Source organism: Numida meleagris, chromosome 3, assembly GCF_002078875.1.
Source record: "Numida meleagris isolate 19003 breed g44 Domestic line chromosome 3, NumMel1.0, whole genome shotgun sequence".
Taxonomy (NCBI): Eukaryota; Metazoa; Chordata; class Aves; order Galliformes; family Numididae; genus Numida; species Numida meleagris.
In genome coordinates, this window is record NC_034411.1 from 66,758,979 (window position 1) to 66,784,074 (window position 25,096).

At 35.7% G+C, this 25,096-nt stretch overlaps 1 protein-coding gene across 8 annotated transcripts in view; it reads left to right on the top strand.

The window, feature by feature from the left end:
- AK9 (adenylate kinase 9) overlaps positions 1–25,096 on the top strand; it is a 61,377-nt gene that overhangs the window by 21,172 nt on the left and 15,109 nt on the right. For 4 of the 8 annotated variants that reach the window (XM_021389794.1, XM_021389799.1, XM_021389798.1 and 1 more), the window contains 14 exons: positions 1,101–1,234; positions 1,905–2,061; positions 4,090–4,195; positions 4,611–4,678; positions 10,590–10,691; positions 14,329–14,397; positions 15,296–15,379; positions 15,846–16,052; positions 17,590–17,711; positions 18,669–18,881; positions 19,468–19,728; positions 23,447–23,565; positions 23,666–23,885; positions 24,635–24,697. In XM_021389794.1, coding sequence (XP_021245469.1) covers positions 1,101–1,234; positions 1,905–2,061; positions 4,090–4,195; positions 4,611–4,678; positions 10,590–10,691; positions 14,329–14,397; positions 15,296–15,379; positions 15,846–16,052; positions 17,590–17,711; positions 18,669–18,881; positions 19,468–19,728; positions 23,447–23,565; positions 23,666–23,885; positions 24,635–24,697 — 1,925 coding nt within the window. Of the gene's footprint in view, positions 1–374; positions 556–1,100; positions 1,235–1,904; positions 2,062–4,089; positions 4,196–4,610; positions 4,679–10,589; positions 10,692–14,328; positions 14,398–15,295; positions 15,380–15,845; positions 16,053–17,589; positions 17,712–18,668; positions 18,882–19,467; positions 19,729–23,446; positions 23,566–23,665; positions 23,886–24,634; positions 24,698–25,096 lie in introns of those variants that run through there. The other 4 variants (XM_021389796.1, XM_021389795.1, XM_021389797.1 and 1 more) reach the window with 4 other exon arrangements.

Here is a 25,096-nt window from a genome sequence, read left to right on the forward strand (position 1 = left end):
AAGGTCTACATATACTGGGTTTTATTTTCATATAGATGAGACTGACATCTCATCTGAAGCAAGGAAGATATTATTAGGTAGATCCAATTAATGGACATTAATTTAATATATTTGTAAGAATCTAAAATGGAAATAAAATAAATGTGGAATGGAAGGTTATTTTTACAAATTTGTCTTTTTAAAGAAAAAACAATTGTTCCTCCAGTCATGCTCTTCTTTTGATGTTCTACAACAGGAAAAGATAGTAAAGTAACTGAAGAAATATCAATTTCTTTGCATGGAGAAGTAGAATTTAGTATCTTTAGCTATGAAAAGTGTAAAATCTGAGTTTTTCTTACAGTCATTTGTTTTTTGTGGATTTTGTTTGTTTTCAGATTGGAAACACTTAGACAGATATTGTCTCTTTCCCAGGGAGCTTGTAACTTGAAAAGAAAACCAAAATAAAGCAACAAAACAACATGTAAATTTGTACATGTAAAAATATCAGTACAATCACTGAAAAATATTGACATCATTACAGGAAGTAAATATGACTTTTTTTCCTGGTTATTAAAAAAATCAAACAATTGCAGTCCATTGTTTCAGCCATTAATAATAAAGTATGAATCCAATGTGAATGTTTTGTGCATTTTGAGGAATGCAAGCTTCTTCATTCTTGATGATATAGTGGCTTGAACTATGATTTGTATTAATTTTTAAATTAATCTGGTCAACATTTTGATTTAGAAATCAGAGAAATCAAATCAAAGGACATTCTCAGGTACCATAGCTGCTGATTGTTCTAGTACAATAAATGTTCTACTCATATTTAAACAGTATTTCACTTAGTAATAGAAAACACTGTAAAATTAAAAGATTTTCGTTTTTGAACAGGAGAACAAATATCCTAAAAGATCTTAAAAATTATCACTATAAGATATCCTCCAGAAATGCATTCAGAGAGACTATCTGATTCTTACTCAATACTATTATGTAATATTGCTTAAAATGACTTCTATGCTGGACTTATGCTGTGGTTGCATTTCATTGCCAAGCAGTTATTCCTGATCAGATAAGAAATATGAAAATTGTGAAGCGCTTAAAGACATGTGTTTTGTTAGAAATGTCAGAGTTAACTGTTGACCATCCAGAAGTTCAAGCAGTGGTGGAAGAAGCTGTGAAGAGGGCATCAGAAACTGAAGTTACACTGTCACCTGAAATATATGCAGAAATACTGGAAAGAGCTATTGCAGAGGTAAAACTACACGTACTCTACAGCAAAGCACTTTCTTTCTAAGAGGAGCCCATTAAATTTTATACATTATTAATACATATTCTTAATTTTACAATTTGAAAGATCAGTCTGGTTTATATCACATAGTCTGAAAGCTTATCTTGAGTTGATTAGTCTGAGCAAGAGCATGACAGTCAAATCTATCGAAGGCTAATATATAGGCTAATACACACAAATTAGTTTTGTCTTGCAAAGTCCCTGGGCTACAAACTGTTATAGGCTGGGAGAATTTTCTCAGGGAAGTATGAAAGTATACTTACCCCATTCTTACATACTTAGTCACTCTTAAAGATCTCAGCATCAGACAAAGTGTTTGAAAATAATTGCATTTGGAGGTTTATCCTAGAATCTTGAGTTGGTTTAATTTTGTGCACTGGTCTGTATGTCTTGAAACAGGAACCTAAATTCTTTATAGGCAGCCCTAGAAAATGATTGATACATCCATCTTTGTTTAAAATGTTTTTATTGAATTCACATATGTAAAGTTGTAAATGTCTTACTTTTTACTGACATATTAAAATAAAGAAAGAGTGATAACATTTAGAAAGTTATTTGTATTGTACAGTCTGTTTAAAGAGCTCACAGTCTATTTTAGTCTTTTTATGTTACTGAACCTGACATTTTATAACAGCTTATGAAGAAGAACAAAGACAGGTTTCCTGGTGCTCCAGAAAAAGGAGGATGGGTAGTGGACAACTATCCTTTGTCAGAAGATCACTGGTCAGCTTTGTCAGAAAAAGGACTTTTGCCTGACACTGTTGTCTGTCTTATGGATACCGAAAATGATGGTTAGTAAATGCACACTTATGAAACTTAACCTTTTCTCTTTTCTGTGTTGATATTCATACATAAAGCCCATTTAGCTCTACATTATGTGTTCTAATCTGAACTATCTGCTTTATATTCTTGGTGGCCATCTCAAGAATGCCATGACCTTCTATTTCTCTGGTCAGATAGTTGGCAGATTATTTAAAACCTAAATATAAGCCTTTCCATCTAGAAGTGAGACATGAAATTTAAATCTTCTCCCAACTCTGATGTTACCTCTTTGAACTAACATTGTCATAATCTATACATCACATAGCAATAAAGACTGCTTTCTTAATTGGAACACATTTGGTCATATGTTTTGGTAGATATCATGCTTGGAAGGAAATCTACCATTCAATTTTTAATGTATTTGAGGTGATAATGAGACTATAGACTAATTTCATCCCCAGAACTGTATCACACCTTTATATAAATTAGTGTCAACTTTGTTTTTCCTCAAAGTTTCCCTCAGAGGTGGGAGGAAATGAATTAAATTTAAATGATAAAAGATATATTTTTACTGTCTCAGCTTGAAACAAGTGATGTGCAAATTGAATACAAAACATAAGTATTTGTAGTCTACCATAACAAATCAAAGTTAAATACAGTACTTGAATAGCAGACTTCAGATTTCATTAAAATGGGACATCTCAAGAATACTGTTCTTTCAACCAGAAGCAGATGAGCTGCCTACAAACCTGTTCTGTTAGCAAGCTTATTTCTGGTTAATACCAGTGGTAGATATTCCTAGATTAGCCACTTGGAACACAGCTAATTTATTATCCATTATTCTAACAGCTTATAAGGTACTTGCTCAATTTGATCAAGTAAGTCTGAAATAATTTATCAGATGTAATAATATTGATCTTTTGAGTGAGGGACAACATATGCTGGTATACAAAGAAAAAAGGATGTTTGGAATTGTAGACAGTATAGTAATTGTGATTCCTCTAGATGTTCTGCAAATGTTAACATTTGGAATATTTAATGCTGTTTGGTATTGCTGTTTTTCATAACAGTATGAGAAAACACAAAGGTGGGGAAGTGCATGACTGGGCCACCAGGCAAGGCCACTGAAAGCTCTCACTATTGTTTTGAAGGATATTCAGACAATTATCTAAATATGAGTTTGCAAACTACATTTTAAAAATGCCCTTTACTCATCCTCAATTTTTTGAAATTGATTCTTTCAATTAAATATAATTTTGAATAAATACCATTCACATGAAATTATCATCTGCTTCAAATTGGCGCAGACTCAATGTTAACAGTTAAATACACTTGTTCTCAAATTTACTTAAAAATACATTTTTTTTTTACTTGAGTTGATGACAATGAATACATGAGATATGGGAGGAATGAGTAAGGCAAGGTGAAAGACACAAGTTCATTGTATCTGCTGTAAGGCTTGTCTGAAAGCGTACATTTTTGCTTATAGTTATGTTTCCTTGAACTTAGCTATTTTGTTCTTTTTTTATTCCATTGGGCGATTTATTTGTTGCTAAACTCTTTATTTGGTTCCCCCTTCTTTCTATCCCCAAATAATATGTAGCACTGGAGTTAACATTTTTCACAGTATTTTGAGTCATTACGTTGTTAACTGCTCCCTGAGGTAACATAAATTAGCATTGCTGAACTGATGGAAGTGAATTTCAGCCACACAGCCATAAATCATAAATCTATTTGTCGCAGTAGAGAAGTCAGTAGAGCTCCTAGAATGAACTGCGTATTCTTCCTTTCTGTCAACCAACTGTAGTAGTATATGTATGCACAATCTCTATAATATTCATTTGAATGTTTTTCATTTGTTTCTTCATAGTTTCCTTTGTACACATCCAAACAAAATAAATGCTAGAGTAATGTACGATATATTGAAGTAGAAAAGCCTTTTCCAGGCTTTAAAAAGAAATAGTGAAGTTGTTTGTCATTTTCATAACTCAAAGAATTTCAGGTTTGTCCAGCTGTGTACAACTAATTTATTGCTATATAATTGTATTGTATTGCAGGAGCCTGTATATTACACAGAACATACTTAGCAAATAAGGATGAAATTAATTCTAAGATCTTGAGAAGACTAGGGGATGAAGCATTAAAAAAGAATGAAGAAGAAAGGTAAGATATACTCAGCATTGGAGTGTTTAAAATGATTACAAGAAAATTCTAGCCTTACTTTATGTTGAAGGTATCAGTGCACTTATCCATCAACACAAATACACTGAAAAAGTATGTTAAGCCTGGTCCTGGTGGATATGAAATAATCCAGTATGGGTTAAGTTTGAGAGATGTCTTATTTAGATTAATACATACATGGCAGAAGATTCTCTTGCTAAATTCATTTTCATTAGCTTTTTGTTACAATGGTACTATAACATTTTATGTCTTTAGAGTTGATTTTTATTTTGTACGAACAAAATTATATTTCAATTCTCAACAGTATGTTTTCACATCTTTACTTCATCTAATACATTAGCAACTTGCTTCAGTAGTATTTATATAAGTCTTAAGATTAATAATCTTTCGCTTATAGAAGAGAAATGCAGGAGGCACCAACACCAGAGGAAGAAGAGCAATCTCAAGAGGATGCTGAGGAGAAAGGTGAAAGCATTTATCATTCAACTTTATCTCTGTTTCAAATTATTGAGCAAATTAGTATTTATGCAGATATTACAGGTTTGATTTTTCATTTTACATTCAGTGACTAGAAAAATGATTTCATATTGCTGTCTGTAGCTGCTTCACTGGTTCAGGCACTCATTTCTATGTGTCATTCTTAATGGATGCTGCAGAATAAAGATGTATATTAAATCAACTAGCACAGTTATAGCTTTCGATAAATCCGAAGGGCAGAACTCTATCTCCTGTCTAGTAACTTATTCTAAGAGGGTCATTAACTTTCTTTGTACTTCAAACCCATCAAAAAATCTGTATTAGTTAGAAAACATTCTGTTAGAGTTTAGCAAACAGCTAATCAGAAAATGTGCTAGCCATCAGAAAGCTTAGCCTGAAGCAGTTAAAGGGGAATTGAAATTACTTCAGGAGTGGGTCTGTTAACGTGTTAAGAATTGCTGAATCTGGTAGCAACAAACATCATTACAAATTGCTGAATTCAATACTCACTATAGATGAGGCTGCTACAACTCAATGTCCCCAGGTCCTGCTAGTAATGAGTCTGAGCATGTATTACCCATCTCCTTTTCATCCTCTTTCCTCACTATTATCTATGCATGTCATTTCCCAATCCACTCTGATCCTTTCTTTTCCTTGCTTTAGTCCCTTTCTGAAATACTTCACGTAATGTTATGAGTCTCTTAGAATCCTAAACTGTTATCTTGGCACTTCCTAACAAATCTCGCTCCCTTGCAGGGAGTAATCAGAGAATCATAGAATGGTTTAGGTTGGAGGGGACCTTAAAGATCATCTAGTCCCACCTCCCTGCCTTGGTCAGGGTTACCACGCCCCAGCTCAGGCTGCCCAGGGACCCATCCAACCTGGCCTTGAGCACCTCCAGGCATGGGGCACACACACCTTCTCTGGGCAGCCTGTGCCAGCACCTCACCACCACTGAGCAAAGAGTTGCTTCCTAGCATCTAAGCTAAACCTACTCTCTCTTAGTTTAAAGCCATTCCCCCTGTCCTATTGCTATCAGTCTGCTTAAAATGTTGGTCCTCCTCCTGCTTGTAATCTCTCTCCCTTAGCCAGGAAGAGCCTCTCTGGTTGATTCATGTCGATAGGGTCTCATACCCAAACAATGCCTTCATCATCCTCTTCCAGTGACCCTGAGGGAAGCTGAGTTGGGGTTATGTTTATTCTGTTTATAGAATCAGGTTTCCCCAGCCTGTTATTGTTCCTCTACTCCTTTGTGATTACAGATATTACCTTTCCATAACATAAACTAACAACTCAAAAAAAAAAAAGGGGGGGGGGGGGGGGGGGGGGGGGGAGATGTAAGAACAAGGAGCTCAACAGACTCTGGTAGATCTTATCGCTATGAGGCCTCCGGAGTCTGGAGACAGGGCTAAAGTGTAAACAGAATACTCCTTTAGTATGCACAGCTAATGTGGGACAGTTAAGGAACCCTTTGTTTGTTATCTATGTTGTTGTGAAGAACTTAAGGACAATTAACCGTGAGTGGATTTACTGCTTACGAGTGAAGGATATATAAGATGTATGTAAAACACAAAAAAAGGACTTACTATTCTGATGCCACACTGACTGAGAATTCTCTAACAGGACAAGCGCCGACAGGGGGGGAAGAAATTATGTGAGGTACATGAAGTTCCTAATAATAATACTAGTAATATACTTTGGGTATAGAGTCCTTCTTTTCACTTCTTTTTGTATTGAGCAGAACTGCATATTATTTTTGTTTTGCCATTCAATATTTCCTATAAAATTCCTTCTTTTTTATATTAGAATTATGCTATGCTTTGTTTCTAATAATGAGAATATAATTGTCTTGGTCAGGAATGAATACTCTATGAGGATTGAGATTTTGGGGGCAGGTTAACTGTCACAAACAAGTTGGATTTTTGCCCCTCAGACAATTCTGTCAGTCAGGTTAAGATTTAGAATTAATTCTGGTTAGTTTTAATACTCTTTGAGCTCAATAGTAAAAAAAAAATAAAAAAGGTTGCAAGGTTGAACTTTCTTTTTTGACTTCTTTAATCACTGCTGACTTACTTAGAAGCATGTTGTTGTCTGATTTGAATCTCCTGTCGAGATGAAATACCATGCACAAGTGTCTGCTCCTACATTAAGAACTAGACTGGAGATTTAAGTGGACTTTCTTTCTTTGCTATGATGTCCCTAGGTAGCCTAAATTATCACCAAAGACCTGGATCTGAAATTAAAAGAATTAAAAGCTGAAGTGCATGCTAGAATTCCTTTTTTTTAATACTGTCTTCCTTTCAAGTACTATGTACTGGTTTGGGTCAAAAGCAATTATGACCAAACTTATGTTCTATATTGCCAGTATATTTCATATACTCATTCTTTCATTATCCAGAATAGCATTTATGTTATTTATGCATAATAAGGACTAATACTGAATATACTGAGATTAGTAGCTTGCTTTTAATTTTTAACTACATACCAATTCTCTTATCTCTGCCAAAATACTGTGGATTTTAGAGTTCTTTCACTTAAATATAAACTTGAAAAGATTTCTGCAATATAACTTACAGTAACTTCTAACAAAACAGATAGCTTTTCTTCAAAGTGAATGAGTTCTAAAGTATTAAATATAAAGGGTTCTACAGAGATGCGATATTGTTTCAGATAACAGAGTTCAGCTTAGTTTTGAATATAAAACTCACTTGGAGCTGCACACATCAAAACAAAAATTATTGATAAAAGTAATAATGTAATACACTTGTGCTATCAACACGTGATAAGTCCTCATCCAGAGAAGATCGTGTTTTCCTACACCTACATTTGATTTCAATAATCAAACACTGACTCACCAAAACACTTCAGTCTTGTTGCTCTTAGCCTGACATCTTTTATTTCACATGGAGTACCATCAGCACACTGACTGCAGATGTTCTCCCATGTGACATGTCTTTATATAAATACAAATTATACACATGTTTTTTATAGCAATTATGATATAAAAATGAGAATTTGAAAAAACCCTATTCCACAGCTGTGATCATGCTCTTTTGATGTGTCGTATAAAGTGTGCATTTCAGTAACTTCAATCTTTGTAACCTCAGTGGGATGTTGAATTAACTGGGATTTGATTCTGGACTGAATGTATTCAGATTTATAATACTGTCTGTGTTTAAAAGGAAAAAGTAATGAGCAAGGTACTTACATGTTTCTTAATGAGACTAAAACTACACAGAGAAAGGGACTGGGTAAATTTATGAAGTATATTTAAATAAGTTAGGAAGCAAAGTTCAGTGCTGAAAGTGCCTGATGAAGCACGCACACACACACACACACACACACACACACACACACACACACACACACACACACACACACACAAAAAAAAGTACGTAGTAACTCTAACTTATAGTGCCTAGCTGCAAACCATAGCCTCTTATCTTTTTCACATTTCATTATTCCAAGCTTAAATTATTTTGGGGAGCTTTTTATATTGTGTTTAAGTATTTTTCAGCAGCTTTTCACGAGTATGTATTTATACCTTAAGACAGCTACGTAACTTCATGAGAATATATTTCAGGCATTGTAGAAGAGTTACACAGCTTCAGGTAGAGGTGTGGGTTCATTCCAACATTCTTGAGACAAAATTTGTGGTATTTCTTCCCTACAGTGTTTCAGCAATAAAATACCCTACACAATTGATTTTGTTCATTAAAGGAAACAGTTGTCAATTTAAGACTTTATTTTCTGTGTTTTATCTGTCAGCCTTGTTTTTCTGCTAGAAATTATCCCCTCATTATCACAGATTCAACAGGAGCAAACGTATCCCTATGCCTCAGTCACAGCTAGAACAAACCCACATTCAGAGTATGCAGCCTGGAGGAGGCTCGGGGGTTGTAAATACCGGAAGGTAGGGTGCAAGCAGGACAGACCCAGGCTCCTTTCAGTGGTACTCAGTGCCAGGACAAGGGGCATGAGGCACAAACTGCAACACAGGAGGTTCCCTCTGTCCATCAGGAAGCATTTCTGTGCTGTGAGGGCAGCATCTTCAAAGACTGCCTGGATGTGGGCTTAGGCACCCTGCTCTGGTGTCCCTGCTTGAGCAGGGGTTGGGCCAGGTGGACCCAGATGTTTCTCCTAACCTGTAATAAAACCTGTGCTGTGCATCTGTAACATTTTAGATGTTTTTTCATTAGTCTTTGAAGAGAAATGCTTTTCGGATTCACTTTAATTAAACATTTACCAAAGAGTTGATGTGTGCCTCATTATACAGCCTGTAAATATATTCGCTTTATTTATCTTGGCTGGCTTGCATCCTGGTTTTTTTCTACCTGTAAATTGAAGCTGCTCAATAAGAACAGAGATTGAACAAGGAGAATTTATTAATCTGCAGATAGAGGAATAGTAAGACGCTTGTACCACAAACTTCAAAGCAAGCTGTAGTGAAATTAACTTCATAGGAGTTGTTTGTTCAGTCTTTGAGAAATATTCCATTGTCTTCAAAGCCACCTTCATAAGCTGGACACAGTAATTAGTCTAGTCAGCATAATCACAGCACTTTAGGCAGAAAAACTCCAGATTTTCAAGCAGAAAGGTCATGAGCAACTTTCTCAATTAGATTCCAAATATCTTCTTCGATTCTTAAATTCTTTCAATCTCTTATTTGGATAAATAAAGGCTACAAGATAGCGCAGCTATGCCTTCCTTTACAGCAGAAGGAAGGCAAGCATACGATTTGAGCTATTAGCCTCTCCAAAAGCTCGTGACACCTGTAAGAAAAATAATGTTTTCTCTATTTACTTTGTATAATGTCTGTCTTTCTTGTTCCTGTATAGCGCCAATCTTATAAGTGAAAACTCTCAAATACGCAGACACACTGTTAAAATCACAGATGCTCAGCTTCTCTGCCAAAGCTATTTCCAATGATGTTTCAAGGACTGTTTGTGATTAAGTTATGTACATATGTGAGGGTTTACGTGATGTCAGCCTTAAAGTATCTTCCATTTTGCTTATATTTTTCTGCATGTCATTTTCCTTCTTGTGTATATTTTGGATTCTTGATTTTGTTATTATGGGGCATCAAAGCTCATTTTGTTTGACAGCATCTCTAAATCTATCTAAAGGATAGATATCTAAAGGAAATAAAGAACAAGCAAAAGGTTTTCTTGATTTGACACATGCTAAAGGCTGTGGGGTTTTGTCCTACTGATCATCTAAGAAGGTGCTTGTTTATGGGATATGTGAAGTTTCCTGATACTGCACGATCTGGGAACTCAGTGTGCCAAAAAACAGAATGTGAAAACAAATGCCATAATTTCAGATTTTTAAATACATATTTAATTTGATTTGACTTTAAAGTAGTTGTAACATGTTTAGATGTACTAGTGGTGTTTTGCTACTAAGGGCATAAGCTAAACAAGGCTTGCAGAAAAATGTAATATTCCTTATTGGCCAACTCATACAATCAGAAAAATGGTACCAGCTTTCAAGTGCACAAGCTCTTCTTCAAATCTGAAGCACTGCCACCCACCAGGAGCTGTTCTGTAAAACACTAAGTGTGCTCTTCTGCAAGGTCATGTTTAAATTAGAGCACAGATCACATAGCTTATAATGAATGAAAAGTACTTTTACATGAAAGCACTGAATTATATACAATACTTCTTTGCTTTACAGTCTTGTAGCATCTGATAGATGGTCTATCTTTACACAGATCGAATTGTAAAATGTGTTTCAGTCAGTCTGCAATACCTAAGCAACAAAGGAACTAGTGCCTTTTTTGCTGGTGGTCAAATGTAAGTTTCACAGCGTGATCTAAAATTATCTTTATTTCTGTAGTGCTTCCATCATCCTTCAATGGTTTCGTTACAGTTACTAATGATTTTATTTGTTCCCACAGAATTTGAGGATGATGATAAGCAGCTTTCATCTGAAACTGAACAAACATCTCGGAAACAGTCCAGTGATTCTGCACATTATGAAGAAGAATTGAATCCTACAGGTTGGCCTTGTAGCACATATAATCTCTCTTACTTGCTAGCATCATGAATTGTATGTTTTCCTTTTCTGCAAGTTTTTACTGTCTTTGAAAAAGGGCTGTGAATATCTTTCCTAGCTTTTTTCTTGTACAGAAGTTTATTATGGGATAGTCAAGTTCAAGTTATTTTAACATTTATAAATGCAATTTATGTCATATTACATACCAGGTATTATCCATTTTGAAAAACAACACAAACACACTATTTCCACTACTGCGTGCAGTCTAAATACCGAATTAATAAGTGTGTACAGGGAACTATAGAAATAACATAGTAAGGATTGCTAAACTTCCAGGTTACCGTGAACTCCTGTTTTCAGAAATCCATGGGCACGTTTTACAGCATGAAGTGATAACAGAGAGAAAATAATTTAGAAAGTCACTATGATGAATTAAGACCAATAAAAACTGAAGGAAGAATGAGAGAATGAAAAAAAAATACCAGGAAGCAAACAAACTGCTGTATTCACAAATAGCTGCATGTGATTTTAACAAATCCCAGCTCTACAGGCCATTTTCATATTAATATAAATATCCACATTAATAAAAACTGACTAGTCCGTTCCCTGCTCCATGGAATCTTGGAAAAATGGGAATGGTTGAACTTGAACTTTGGATGTAAATAATGGGTCCTGTATTTTTCCAAATAATCCACTGTCCTGCTAACAGCTTGCTAGTTTTCACATGGAGTCATGTTTTCTGCTTTTGGCAAGAGTTAAAATTCTGCAATTGCTTTCTCCCAAAAACACTTTGAAGGCAACTCATCTTCAATGAGGACAGCCCATATAGTATTTGAAATAAACATTTTAAATTTTATCTATTAGAATTTTTAGAATATATTAAAGTCCAAGAAAGAATTCCAGCATAAAACATTGTCTTTAAAAAGCAAGATGTTAAATATACACATTTTTATGCTTTTTGTGTCCCCTCAATCATTATGCATTAGAAGAAATCAACTTAATCTGTAGACAAAACTGCTTTTTTCCAAACACCATAATTTAATACATGCAATATAAGGCTGCCTACTTAGTGCATTTTTTCTGTAATTGGCTAAAATTTATCTGGTAGCATATATTTATAAGTAATGAAAAGTCTGTATTAAGCAAATTGCAGGTTCTTTTTGAAAAAGACAAATGAAAACACATTAATAATGAAATATCTATCAGTTCCAAGGAAGGAAAGTGTCAGTTTTATCCCACATTACACCTTTCTATTTGTTTTGATAGTTAAATCCTTAGCAAAGAAGGCATGCTGGCTTCTGTCCCAGCTTTGACAGGGTTTGAGAGCAGAGGGAAAAACTTCCTCATATTTTTTTGTTGTTGAATATGGACTGAGGGCAGAACAAGTTATATTTAATACCAGCAGAACACTGGAGAGGAAAATACATTAATGCTTCCCCTTCCCCAGCAACTTACTTGGAGAATGTGGGGGCAGAGAGCCTTTGAGTATCATTTGTCTCTATGGTAACTACACTCAGTAAGAGCAAAGAAGACAGGGAGCAAAAGAATACGAGAGACTGCAGCATAGATGCATTCTGTGAAAGCTCCAGATTTAGGGGTGTGGAGGATTGTCTCACATCACCTCTGTTATAAAAAGAAGAAATTGATTAAGAACAGCACAGTTAGATAGACTGACACCTACTCTGCAGGAAATGTGTTTGGATTTTTAGATGCAGTTATTTTTAAACATTACACTCTTTTCAAGATATTTTTATTGGCTATGTTTTCTGTTTCTTAAAAAATCTCTTCTCACTGTAAATCATTTCTGCAAGTAGAATATTATAAATCATATCTGATAGCAAAGGCACAGTTGCCTTAAATTATTTTTAGTCTCTTTGGTCCCCAAGGCCTGTTTTGAAAAAAATCACATGCCAGGGAGCCAATGTCATATCATAATAAGATTCAAATTGGGATTGTGCCCTTTCCCTGGGAATGTAAATGTTTCTCCGGTTTGTTTAGGACTGTGTAATCAGTTAAAAAACTCCATGAGTTTGTAACATTCGCTGCTGGATAAGTTTCCTTAAGTAAGAAAACTCTCTGGCAGAGGTAATATGATTGAATTACGTGTCTCAAGTAGAGAACTAAATTCAGCATGAATTGTGAGTGTTCATTAAATTCAGGTCATGTGGAAAGACCTCTAATGAGTGAATTTGTTGCTGTGTTCCATATTCTGTCTCAGATGATGCCACATATTCATTTAAATCCATTATTCTGCCTGTATATTTTTAAAATTTCATTACCCACTCAGAACTGTAAGGTTTTCAAAGGGCAGAACTCTAAAAGATGCTCTGTTGAATGCTAGATCCATAGAAAACACATTACCATTTTCTATACATTACTGCTTTGAGTAGGTCCATGGTTCACAAGGCAGCACACGTGATTTCTACAGTGTGAATGTACCAGGAATAACATGTGCAAGAAGCAGTTAGTGTAACCTGATTATGTATCCTTTACTTATTTTCTTGATATCTGTGTCCCTGATGGAATCATCATTACATAACACATTAGTGCTGCTCAAATTTATACAGATGTCACCTGGCTATATCTCTACCTCATTTAGAATACATCGCTGCAGCCTGAAACATAATTAACTGTGGCATTTGCACTACATATTTTAATGAACATAAAAAGGAAGGTATTTTCATGTTCCTATTTAGAATCACAGAAGTAGAGCGCAGTGTCATTGCAGGGAATAACTAATGTGATGTTGTGGACGTTTAGCTTAGTAGAAAGCAAATGTTCATAAACATTTTCAAGAAAATAATTCATTTCTAACTGTGGATCAGGCATGTGGCATGGGGACAGCAGAGATGCTTCCTCTAAAGTAGTAGTTTCATAGCTAGCTTAACCATGCAAGTCAGAAAAATTAGTTGCATGTGTTCCCTGGCTGGCAGGAATGCATATCCCAGCTGCTATTCACAGTTCCAGATGTTGCTTTAATTGGTAGCATATTAGAGAAAAGTAGCATGTCTATGCTGGCCATTATATTTAGCCCCATTTCCTGCCAAATATTTCCGATATTCTGAATTCAGCAGTTCACAAGAGAAGACTGAGAGACATTCAGTTGTGGGAGGAAAGAACTAGAAAATTACAGGAAAGTAAAAAATCTTTCTTGCAGCTTTGGTTCTGGTGAGAGACAAACACAGTATATGCTTTAAGTCCCAGCAAAATTACAGTAATATCGGGCCATTTCCATCATTGCTCTCAACTGATTTTCTGTCTGTGAGGTAAAGAGAGTGGTGTCAGCTTTGTTAAACAGAATGCAAAAGAAAAATGATAGGAGAAAGAAGAAAATCAGGGCTGAAATGTAGGAGGACAGGGAACAGGAACAGCAGCAACAACACACTGCTGCTGCTGGAGACTGCTCAAGATTTAGCAAGGATAGGGAGGAGAAAATGTCATTAGGCTCCTCTGCACAATGTATTTAAGATAATGCCTTTTCCTTCTATTACTCATTAAACAAGTTATTGTATGCAGACATTAAAGCCCAAATTTTTGTAAGTTTCTCAGTCTAAGTATACACAGAGGGAGGCCTTGATATAATTTTGTTGCTTTTGTTTTTATTTATTTATTCATTTATTTTATATATTCTCCATCCATAGAGGCGCTCAAGGCCAGGTTGGATGGGGCCCTGGGCAGCCTGAGCCTGGGGGGTGGCAGCCCTGTCCATGGTAAGAGTTGGAGCTGGATGGGCTCTAAGGTTGCTTCCAACCCAAGTAATTCCATGTTACTATGATATAATTATTATACTCCTTCTCTTAAGAGTGTATTGGCTAGGCAGATGGAATTTACATTCACAGTCTTTGTCCTTGGTATACCTACGGATGACTTCTGGCCTCTAGAGAAATACAGTTTACTATTAAACTCAAACTATTACAGAAGAGTTTACAGTTTTGCATTACATTATTGGTACTTCTTAATATTATTCCATATATATTTACATCTGTTTTTTGGTTAAGTCACACAGATAAGGCTTGAAAGTTGGAAGAAATTAATTCCCTCTTTCAATTCTGTCACAGACTTAGTCGTGACATTGAAAGTATTCCAATTCTCTAAACAAAGAGATCTAAATATCAAGCTGTTTAACACCCACAGTTTCTGTCTCACATTATGGGCAAAAAGGTGTCTGCAGAGATCAAACCTTAGGTATCAAGAAACTGCATTACAACAATCAAGACGTTTCCATTACAGAGCATTCTTTAAACAGTGGATCGTAATTTCAGTGTACCCATCTTTCCTCACTGTTTAGTTATGGCTAGAAGCACCATTTGTAATTTGTTTAAGAACTCTTATGCTGCATCGTTTGAGATTTATCAAGTTAGGATTTCATTCTTTGATACTTCCCACCCATCCTCGATATTTACACAAAAGTGAACTTCTGCTTAACACCTTCTTTTTCTCTTCTCCTCAAAATCTTCTCTTTTCTCAGCAGTTTTGCCATGTTGATCTTTATATATCTGTATATCTTTGAGGAATGTTTGATTTGTTAGAGTGTGCATATTGAGATCTTGTGCCAGACTGAAAAAAAACTCCTAGTAATCTGCATTATATTTCTATTCAAATAAACAGAGCATACTCCACTTGAAGAAGAACAGATACATACTATGCAACCTGAGCAGTCCACCACAACTTCAGTAACTGAACCTGAACCAGGTTAGAACAGTGCAGTGTATGCAACTTTTGTTCTCTTTATTTCTTCCTATATTAGCATGTTTCCATATGAGGTACAACCAAATAGTCTGTCAAAAATTGTTCATTAATAAGTCAGAATTTTAAATTAATGTATATTCCTTATTTTGCTTTGCAGAAGAAAATGTTATATTTATTTCTGTGCTGATTAAAATACCTATATGCAAATTTAGTTAAGTAACAGATCTTTACTTATCTTCCTGGAGAAGCATCAGTGTATACCATTTCAATTTAATTGGCATTTTGAAAGTGTCTTCTTAAACTAGTAATACAAAAATTTATAATTGGAAGAGGGGAAAATAAAGCATCAGAGAAGAATTATACTTATGTATTTGAGGAAAATAAAAATAATCTTAAAGCATGATGATACTTTCTTAAATGCAACGCATTTTAAAGGAGCATCAACTTCTGTATATGATTTGATTTTCAGAAATCATGCTACCTGAGTTTGAAGAGGATGATTTGCTAGGTATACCAGAAATGGAAACAATTAAAGAGAACATTGACCTTTTCATGAATGACTGGCAAACAGTGGAGTCAGAAATCAAGCAGTCATCTCTAGTTCAGGTTGTTGCTTTAGAGATTGCTGAGCAAACTCCAGAAAGTCTGCTTAATCAAATTATCCTGGTTATGGAAGGTAAGCAGTAGCGTTTCTGTGATTTACATTTAACATACAAAGAGGGATTTTGGAGAGCTTGTATGATGAATATATTGGGGGAGAGGTTATAATGAATACTCACTTACATGAGGTGGGAACAAGACGTGCTGCGTTCTCTTGGTGACCTGAAAAGCACAATAGCAGCCTTTAAGGCATTTGAAGAGTTGGGATTACATATATTTGAAATATATATCGCTATACAAATATGTACATAATAGCTCTCTAATCATTCTGACATCAAATTTCCCTAGTTACTTGCCCTATCTTTTCATATTAGGATATGTGTATGGGAAATGATCAGAAAATAAAGATTTGTTAATGTATGATACTTGTTGAAGTCAATGAAACTTTCAGTGTGGTAATAATCTACTCACCTACGTACGTTATGTTTCAAGGTTGAATTTTTACACTCTTAATATTTTTTTGGCAAATACACTTTCTTTAACATTGAGCTCAAATCTCTAACAGTTTTGAGTACTGGATAAATAATATTAATAACACACTTTTCCTACAGTTCATAGAATCATAGTTACTCCAATGTAAGTGTTTTGTAAACCAAAACATCTGTTATATCTGCTAACTTTAAAAAAAAAAATTGTCATGGTTTTCCTCAATAAATAATACGAAAGAAACTGCTGCAAACATTAATGCCACTGTCTCCATGTGTTTGCATAGTACTTCTGTACTAGGAGAGCCCATTGACAATACCAATTTACTTAAATCAAAAAGGAAACCAATAAGCAATTTGATTTTTGGAGGAAGCAATATATTAATAAATGTAGGTTGCTCTGAAGGTAATGCCTTCTATTTATTTTCATGGAAACTACAACTGATACAAAGAGCACAATGACACTATTTAATAGAGAAAATTCTCATCTGCAAAACACTATTTTTCAACATAGTCACCACCATTAGCTATGCATTTTTGCCAGCAATGAAAAAGAACCTGCATGCCACACTTGTAAAAATCTGCACTGGCTATTCATGGCCATCAGAAATATGGCTTATCATTCATGTCACTGTTACAACCCACTTCCTCAGTGTGCTCACTCACATCCACTGTTTGGTCTCCATCAACATTCAGCAAGCATCCACGAATGTCAGTGGATACAATTTTTTCCACATGGAAGAATACAATGACATACATTTGCTTCATCCTCACTTCCCTACCAGACGCCGTTGTGTCAAACTGCCCCTCTGCTGCCATTTGTCACACAGCAACAACATGTAATGGAATATTGATGGGAAAGTTTGCCCTATACTACCATACCACCACCACCATCCACCTCTGATGCTGTGGGCCAACAAAAAAAACCAGGAGGCATTACTTTTGGAGTAGCCCTCATACATTTATTTCATACATCTGGGAAGAAAATTTGTTTTGAGTAAGAGAAATGGAATATAGAAATTGGATGATTTACTGCTATATATTTGTTTACTTTTATGGATGAGGAGAACATATTTTGATATAGCCAAATGAAAAATATGAAACAGGAAAAAAAAATAACCTTTTCAGAACCTTTTAAATATCATGGTTGGGAATTATCTGCTGAAGACTTAGATGAGGAAGCAGAAGACCTAGCTGCTGAAGTGGAAGCTATAGAAGAAAATGAAGCCGAGGAAGAGGAAAATGAAGAAGTAAGAATGCTGGGTTGTCTATTTTAATTCAGTTGATTTGAACTCATTTTCAGTTTGATCTGTACCCCAGATAAATCAGTGTTTGCATCTGGTTTTGTATGATCCAGTTTCAGCCTTCTTTCAGAATAAGTGTAATCACATGCTTCAAGAGGAGTTTCATTGTATTCCTCTGTTCTGGCTGATAGTAATTTTATTCCAACAAGAAGCATAAATGCCCCATGTAGTAGAGAGAATGAATGTTTTGTCAGATGGCAAAGAGGGGGTTTTATTAAAAGAAGCAAATGTGATCTTTAGTTGCTGTCAACCAACAATGATTCTGTGAGCCATCACGTAAGCTTTGGAAGATGCAATGTAAAAGCCCTCATGTTCAGTCCCCTGTTTAATCTCAGCTATTGATAGTTTTCAAACACTCATTTTAGTTCTAGATTCACCCTTCTTTTATTTTCATCCTATATTTGAAGATGTCCATCCCCAAATTTAACAGTACAACACATCAATATACTGTCCCGGAGCAATATTAAATAGATTTTTAGAACTTAATTTTATTGGTTAAATAGATTTCATACTATCAGCTCTCACTGCCCTTTCTGAAAAGTCTACTATCTTCTTCACATTCAGAAGTGACAAAAAGTGGGTTTCAAGAACACGGAAGGAAAAGATTTTGTCATAGGTACTCCTAACCTAATTTAAGTATTCGACAGCTGATAATTATATTGCCATTTGGAACTTAAAATGGTCATTCTTTTCTCAATAATTATCTCAGCTACACTGGACGGTTTGTTTCTTGACAGAATCTAAAAAAGGCACATTTTCATAGACTCATATTTATCTTGAGAATACAATTCTCACTCAATACTCTGTTGACATATTCAGTATTGATCTAATCTACTTGATCTCCCTAATCTAAGTGAACTACTTAATTCAAACAATTTTTGAAAATTTTCACCATCTTTCCAGGATGAAGAAAAAGCTAAGGAAAAGAAAAGACACATGGGAGACACAAAACACTTCTGTCCGGTCAGTCTGAAAGAGGATTATGTCCTTTATCCAGGACTGTCTGAACATGCAGCTAAATATCAAGAAAAGATTTATTATTTTTCAAATCTTGAGTACAGAGATAAATTTCTGAAGAACCCTGAGGAGTATGTGGCTCACCATGAACCAATACAAGTGAGAATCTTTAAAATTTTTTGAAGCATATAACAAAATCACTATTGTCCATATCATCTACAATTGTTTATCACTACTGATTTTTTTCTTTTTAATGACTTGTATATCACACAAGTACCTGAAACAAATGGAACATGATGTTGCTTCCTTAGTGACTTTACAGTGTACATTCAAATTAACATGTTGAATTAATGACGCAGATAAAGCAGAAAAGAGAAGAAGATAATATGGGCACACAATAATCGTATGTTGTGATTAACGATTCACAGTTATTACTGTTTTTACTGTTTTAAAGCATTTTTATTTTGTATGTGGAGGAAAGCTAAAAAAAGTGCATGTTTACCGTAATTATCTAATGGGATTTAATTTGTACTTACTGGTACAATCTGCCATAGTATACTTGTTAGCTACTTCAGAGCCCAGGTCTGTTTTGAATGGTAGTAGAAGACTTGGAAAAAGTAAAATGCAAAATGATCTGACTGTTTTTGAGACAATTTATATAATGATACTTTGGAACAGAAAATCAGTAGGAGATGCACTGTGGAGTCCCATTTATCATAAAATACTCCATTTTTTTTCCTTATAGGCTCCTCCCTTAAGGGTGTGTTTGCTGGGGACACATGGAGCAGGTAAAACTTCTTGTGCACGATGGCTAGCTGATAAATTTGGCATTTTCCATATTCAGTTTAAAGAATATCTACAAGAACTGCTCTTACCCAAAACTAAAGAGAAAATTGGCCTTGATTTTTATGAAGAACCTGAAGAAGATAATGATAACACTCTATCAGAGGAACTGCAAGACTTATCTCAGACCGTGACTAAAACTGAAGATGAAAAAAGCAAACAGGTAATAATCTGAATATTTTTGTGTCTGTAGACAGCATAACCATTTTCTGAACTGACTAGCAATTTCCTATAAAATTCTAGCCAGACAAAAATCATTTGTGTTAAACTATTTACTTTATGAAAATTGGAAATAACAGTTCTGTTACAAATATTGACAATGGTTTCTTAAGAATCCCACCAAAATGCTGCAAAACTTTTTAATAAATTATGTGTAGTCTTGTGTTTTGTTTTTTTTTTTCAAAACAGTCGAGACAGTTGCTAAATGGGATAAAGGAAGACAAAAAGAGGGAAAAAAGAGGTCCAAATAAAAAGGGTAATATATGGAGATGCTTTTGGCAAGTCAGTTTATAACTTGCTCATCACAGCCAAAAATATGGCAAGTGTTCCTGGCACTGATGTTTATGGCTGGTTCTCAGTCTGCATTATTTTTTGGCATCAATACAGCGTTTTACACTGATGGACTTCTGTTATTATTTTTCTCCTCATCAGCTTTTTATCTGCTGGTAAACAGCCACCTTCTACATGAGTATTTTTTTTCTCAGACTTGTTGTTAAGTGCTTTATGTGATGGCATGACCAAAGTGCAACTGATTTAATTGCAGTTCACTATAGAAACCTGTTCACTGATCCACGAATAGGACAAAACCCTAGAGGACAACATCCATGATTATCCCCTCCATAAACATTTATCTGAGTATGATTACCAACACTATCCTGTTTTCCAGTGTTCTCCAAAATCATTTCATTTCACTTTCACTTTTTGGCTTTGGATGCAAGTTAAGTGGATGTTTGATGGCCACTAGCATTAAAAAACACTCTTGTAGTAGTAAACATCTAGTATTCTTAAAGACTAGTTTCAGACCAGATGATACTTAAAAAGCAAATCTCCTGTTTGTCTCCACGTTTTCCTTGTCCCATCTTCCCCTTTTTGGTTCACATGGAGCAGTTTCAGAGTGTATGAACTGAATCCATCTTGAATGAAACTAAGCGCAAGCACATGCTTCAGAAACATGCCTAATGCATTCCATCTGTTAATGGATGTTCAGTCCACAGGGACAGATCAGAACTAGGCCTAAATGTTCAGACTATGCAGTGTAGACACTAGGAGACAACCTGTATATTCGTTTAAATGTGGTTTTTGTTGTTGTTGTTGTTGATTTTTTTTCTGAAACATTGTTTACTTGTTTAAGAAGCAAAGCTGCATAATTATGAAGTTAAAAATGCATTCTTGTAATATCTACACAGCCATTCAGAAGCCCACTGGACTGTCCTTTTATTATGTGATCAGATAAAAAAAGGAAATCTGAGATTTTCAAAATGACCAATGAATTTTATCAGGAAAACTCATACTATTAATAAATGGAAACATTCAGTGTGTGTTGATGGAATGTCCCCCTTATACATATTTCAGTGTGTCATGGTTTTATGATTTTCGGTTATTGGTATTCCACATCATAACATCATGTAATGAATGTACCTGGTTCTCAGAAGAGAAGGACTACTACATTCCCCAAGGTACTTTGCTCCTCTGTTACCATTTCCGGCCAGAGGGAAAAGATAAAAACTTGCAGATCACGAGACTTTGTCCCTTTTTTCTGCCCGTCTCTCGTCCTGGCAGCACCTCGCTCTCCAGCCGTCTTATTGTCGGTAGTAGAGTAAGGCCTACCTTGATTCTGGGACATTCTATCTCTCTGTATTGGATTTATCAGCTTAAATTGTAATTATATTGTATTATAGTGTGTTGTTTTGCATTCCGATATCTTATTTAGTAAATTAGTTTGTTTCTCCTCAGATTGTTGCCGCTGTTCTTTGCTCTCAGGGCCATCTCCTTACCCTTTTCGCCTTTTCCCGGGGTGTGGGCCCGTGGGTCCCCCATCCCATTCGTCACAGAACTGGGCTGAATGCCCATAAACCGTTGACACAGTGGAGAAGGGACAAGACGTTGGACTAGGTCTAATCCAGTCCTGTGGATTGAATGGCTGTTACTCATTGGAAAACAGTAATTTTAGGAAGTCCCCCTAGAACACACTCTCCAATTTAGTTTTATCTGAAAGGAATATAGTTGACACACTTCTCTGCTGTGAAATAAAGCCTGGGGATGGTTGGATGCTTGTTTGAAAAGAACCCTATTGTTGCAAGATAAAATGCTAATAAAAATAGACCCTTTATGGACAACACTCCCAAACAGATGGTTATTTGTACAATCTTTGATTTGTATATTGTTGACACTGAATCTGTGGATAAGTTGGAAGGTGGAACAGAAAATAAGGCAGGACATAAGAGAGCACTTCTCGCTTGCATAGTTAGTTCAGGGTTGTCTGGAGAAACAAATTTATCACAGCTTCTTCTATGAGGTAAGAGTACTAGATAGTAAGATTACTTGGTGGTACTTACTTCATTATTTGAAGTAAGATTACTTGGTAGTGTCCTCAGATTTGTTTTGTGCCTAACTTGAGACTGTTGTAACAGTCCCGCAACAAATGAGATCAGTCTCAATTTGCAACACTGCAAGAGAGAGTTTATTCAACTAAGCAAGCGACAAAGTGAGGAAAACAGCGCTGGGCAGCCAGGGAGTCAGTGCTCCGCCAACGGCTCGCAATCTAAGCGAGGTTTTAGTCCCGTCTTTATACAGACCTTATTTCCTGTATACGTGACCTGCGGGCTGTCGCTGGGGGGTCGGGATCTGCCTCCTGGTGGTCGCTGGGATGAAGGTTCGTAGTTATCTTCACTGCTTTCAGCCGCTCACGTGTTTGAACCAGGCGCAGTTAGCAAGGTCGTGGTCTTCTGATTCCCGTTGTTGCAACACTCTTTAGGTTACCGGATGTCCCGACAAGGGGAGGGCTTTTACAAAGCAAACCTTGAGTTTCGATTTGATTAACAAACCTCACCCTTTTATTTATTACAGAGACCATTTACAGAAATGGTAATTCACAGTCACAGGTACTACACCCAACAGCTGCACCTTTGGGACCAGTTTTTAGAGCAGCACCTCTGTGTGTTGTCTGCAGGCAGCCCTCAGGCTGTTTGTGAGGCAGCTATTGTGACAATAACAGAAATTAAAGGTGACAAGACTTCAAAATATACTGTACTCATCGTCACCTTGGAGACAGCTCTTAGAGAGTCATTTAAATGCAGCCAATGGGACCTGTGCTTTATAAAGCTAAATTATTAATTAATGCTGTTACAATTTTTGTAGTCTTCATACTATTATTTTAATACAGATTCCATGTGAAACCAAAGAAACTATTGTGTGTTTTCTGAGTTTCTGAGGCCCACTTGTACATATATTATTTGTAAAGAATGAACTGATTAATATCAATTAGAGGCAGATGCTATACTCGGCTATGGGAAGGCAAACTCCCAGTATTGCTAGCACCAAGTTTGTCCTTTTTAGCTTGATGGAAAATCGCCCAAATTCTAGGGAAAAAAATACCCCCAAGCATGTGGACAACATCCGTGCATTAACTTTATGTATAGCATACTATGGTTAAATGTAGCAAAAGAGTTTACTTTGTTCTGCTGGATTAAATCAAAAGAAGACAGTAATCAATACATTATTTAGTAAAAAAAACCCAACAACAACAACAAAAAAAACAAAAAAAACCCACAACCAAAACAGTGAGTCTATATGGTAGCTCATTTTGCTTTCTTTCTCTCTCTCTTTTTTTTTTTTGTTGTTTCTGTTGTTTTTCATTTGTTGTGGATTTGCTTTACATAAAGGAAGTGGAGTTAACTGATGAGGAAGAAGCTATCAAAGCAAATCTAATGGATTCTCAGCCATTACCTCCAGAGATACTTGATAACATTGTTCCTGACTGGTGGAGGAAAGAGCCATTCCGGTAACTATAAGTAGATTCCCTCTTTCTTTAATTAATTCAGTGCATTTTCATGTTCACTTTAAACTACATTGATCCATGATTTTTTTTTTTTTCCAATTAGGTCCACAGGATTTATACTGGATGGTTTCCCTCGTACTTCAGACGAAGCCCAGTATTTGTCACAACGAGGACTCTGTCCTGATGTTGCAGTTTATATTCATGTAGAAGAAACTGACATTCTTGACCGTCTTTTACCTCCACGTCTAAAAAAATGGAAAGAAAGACAGCGTAAAAAAGTGGAAAATAAAAAGAAACTGAAAGACCTGAAAGCAAAAATAAAGGTAGGTTTTCACTCCTAAAACTCCCAGTGCAGTGAAGGGCACACAGAGAAACAGATATGGGACCAAGGAGACAGCTCCCAACCATTCACATCATTCTCAGATTTACCACAGGAACCAATAAGAATTCAGGGCTCCTTTTCTCCTCTGCCCCTCCCACAATAACACAGCTCACTGCAGGTAACGTGTGCATGAATGTAGTTATCCAGCAGGCCAAGCAAATGAGCTGTGCTGCCAGACACCTGGCAGTGTGATAGTACACCATGCACCTGGCAAGTCCTGGACAAAAGGCATCTAAGGGGGAGTAAGGTAGTATGGCTGTAAGAAGTCAAATACAACACATTACTGCTGTTGCATTCCAGCTCTTGTGTTCATCTGTATCTTCCATAGGCTTACTCTATAGGTACTGTGTGGTATGTGTGCCACCTATACATTTAGAAACTCTGTTAGCTTACTAGCAAAAAGATTATAATACTTTCAGTGCAAACAGAATCACAGTCTTTTTCCCCTAATCTCATTCTCAGAAATTGCCAAATTAGCATTATTAAAATTTAGATACCTGTTCACTTAGAGGCATGCTTGGTTTGCATAAGTAGAGGATGCACAGACAGTGTTTTTTAATATTAGAAGTAACTGAAAACAGAGCTCTAAGGTGAAAATAACAATATTGATTCCAGTTCATGTTACCAATTCTCACAGTATAGTTTTTATCAGCAAATATCACTGTCTTCTTGCATCTTTTTCACTAATAGAATGAGAAGATTGCTAGAAGAAGGGCAGAACTTCTAGCAGAACAAAAAAAAAGGAAGGAGGAGGTAAGAAAACAAAAGTGTACAAAAGCAATTTTAAGTAGAAGTGTTTGCATTCGTATAGTAGAAATTGCTAGAGCTTTTACTCAGAATTTGCAGAGCAATGTGGAATAGTAAATATGTGGCAGACTTCTGGAAACCTCTGCTTTCCAAAATAATTTGAAAAGTTCTTGAAATTGTTTTAGAAACTGTTGACTCATTCCACTAAAACCAATTCCAATATGTGCCTAAGGCGGCAAAATACTTATGAATGTGTTTAACTTACCTAACTTGTAAGTGTAAGAGTAGCCCTACTAACTGCAATTAGACATTTGCTTTAAGTCCCCTGTCAAATCTATGGTTAATACCGAATAGGATTATACAGGATTTCTGCCCAAACTCAATTGCAAAGGATACTTATAAATA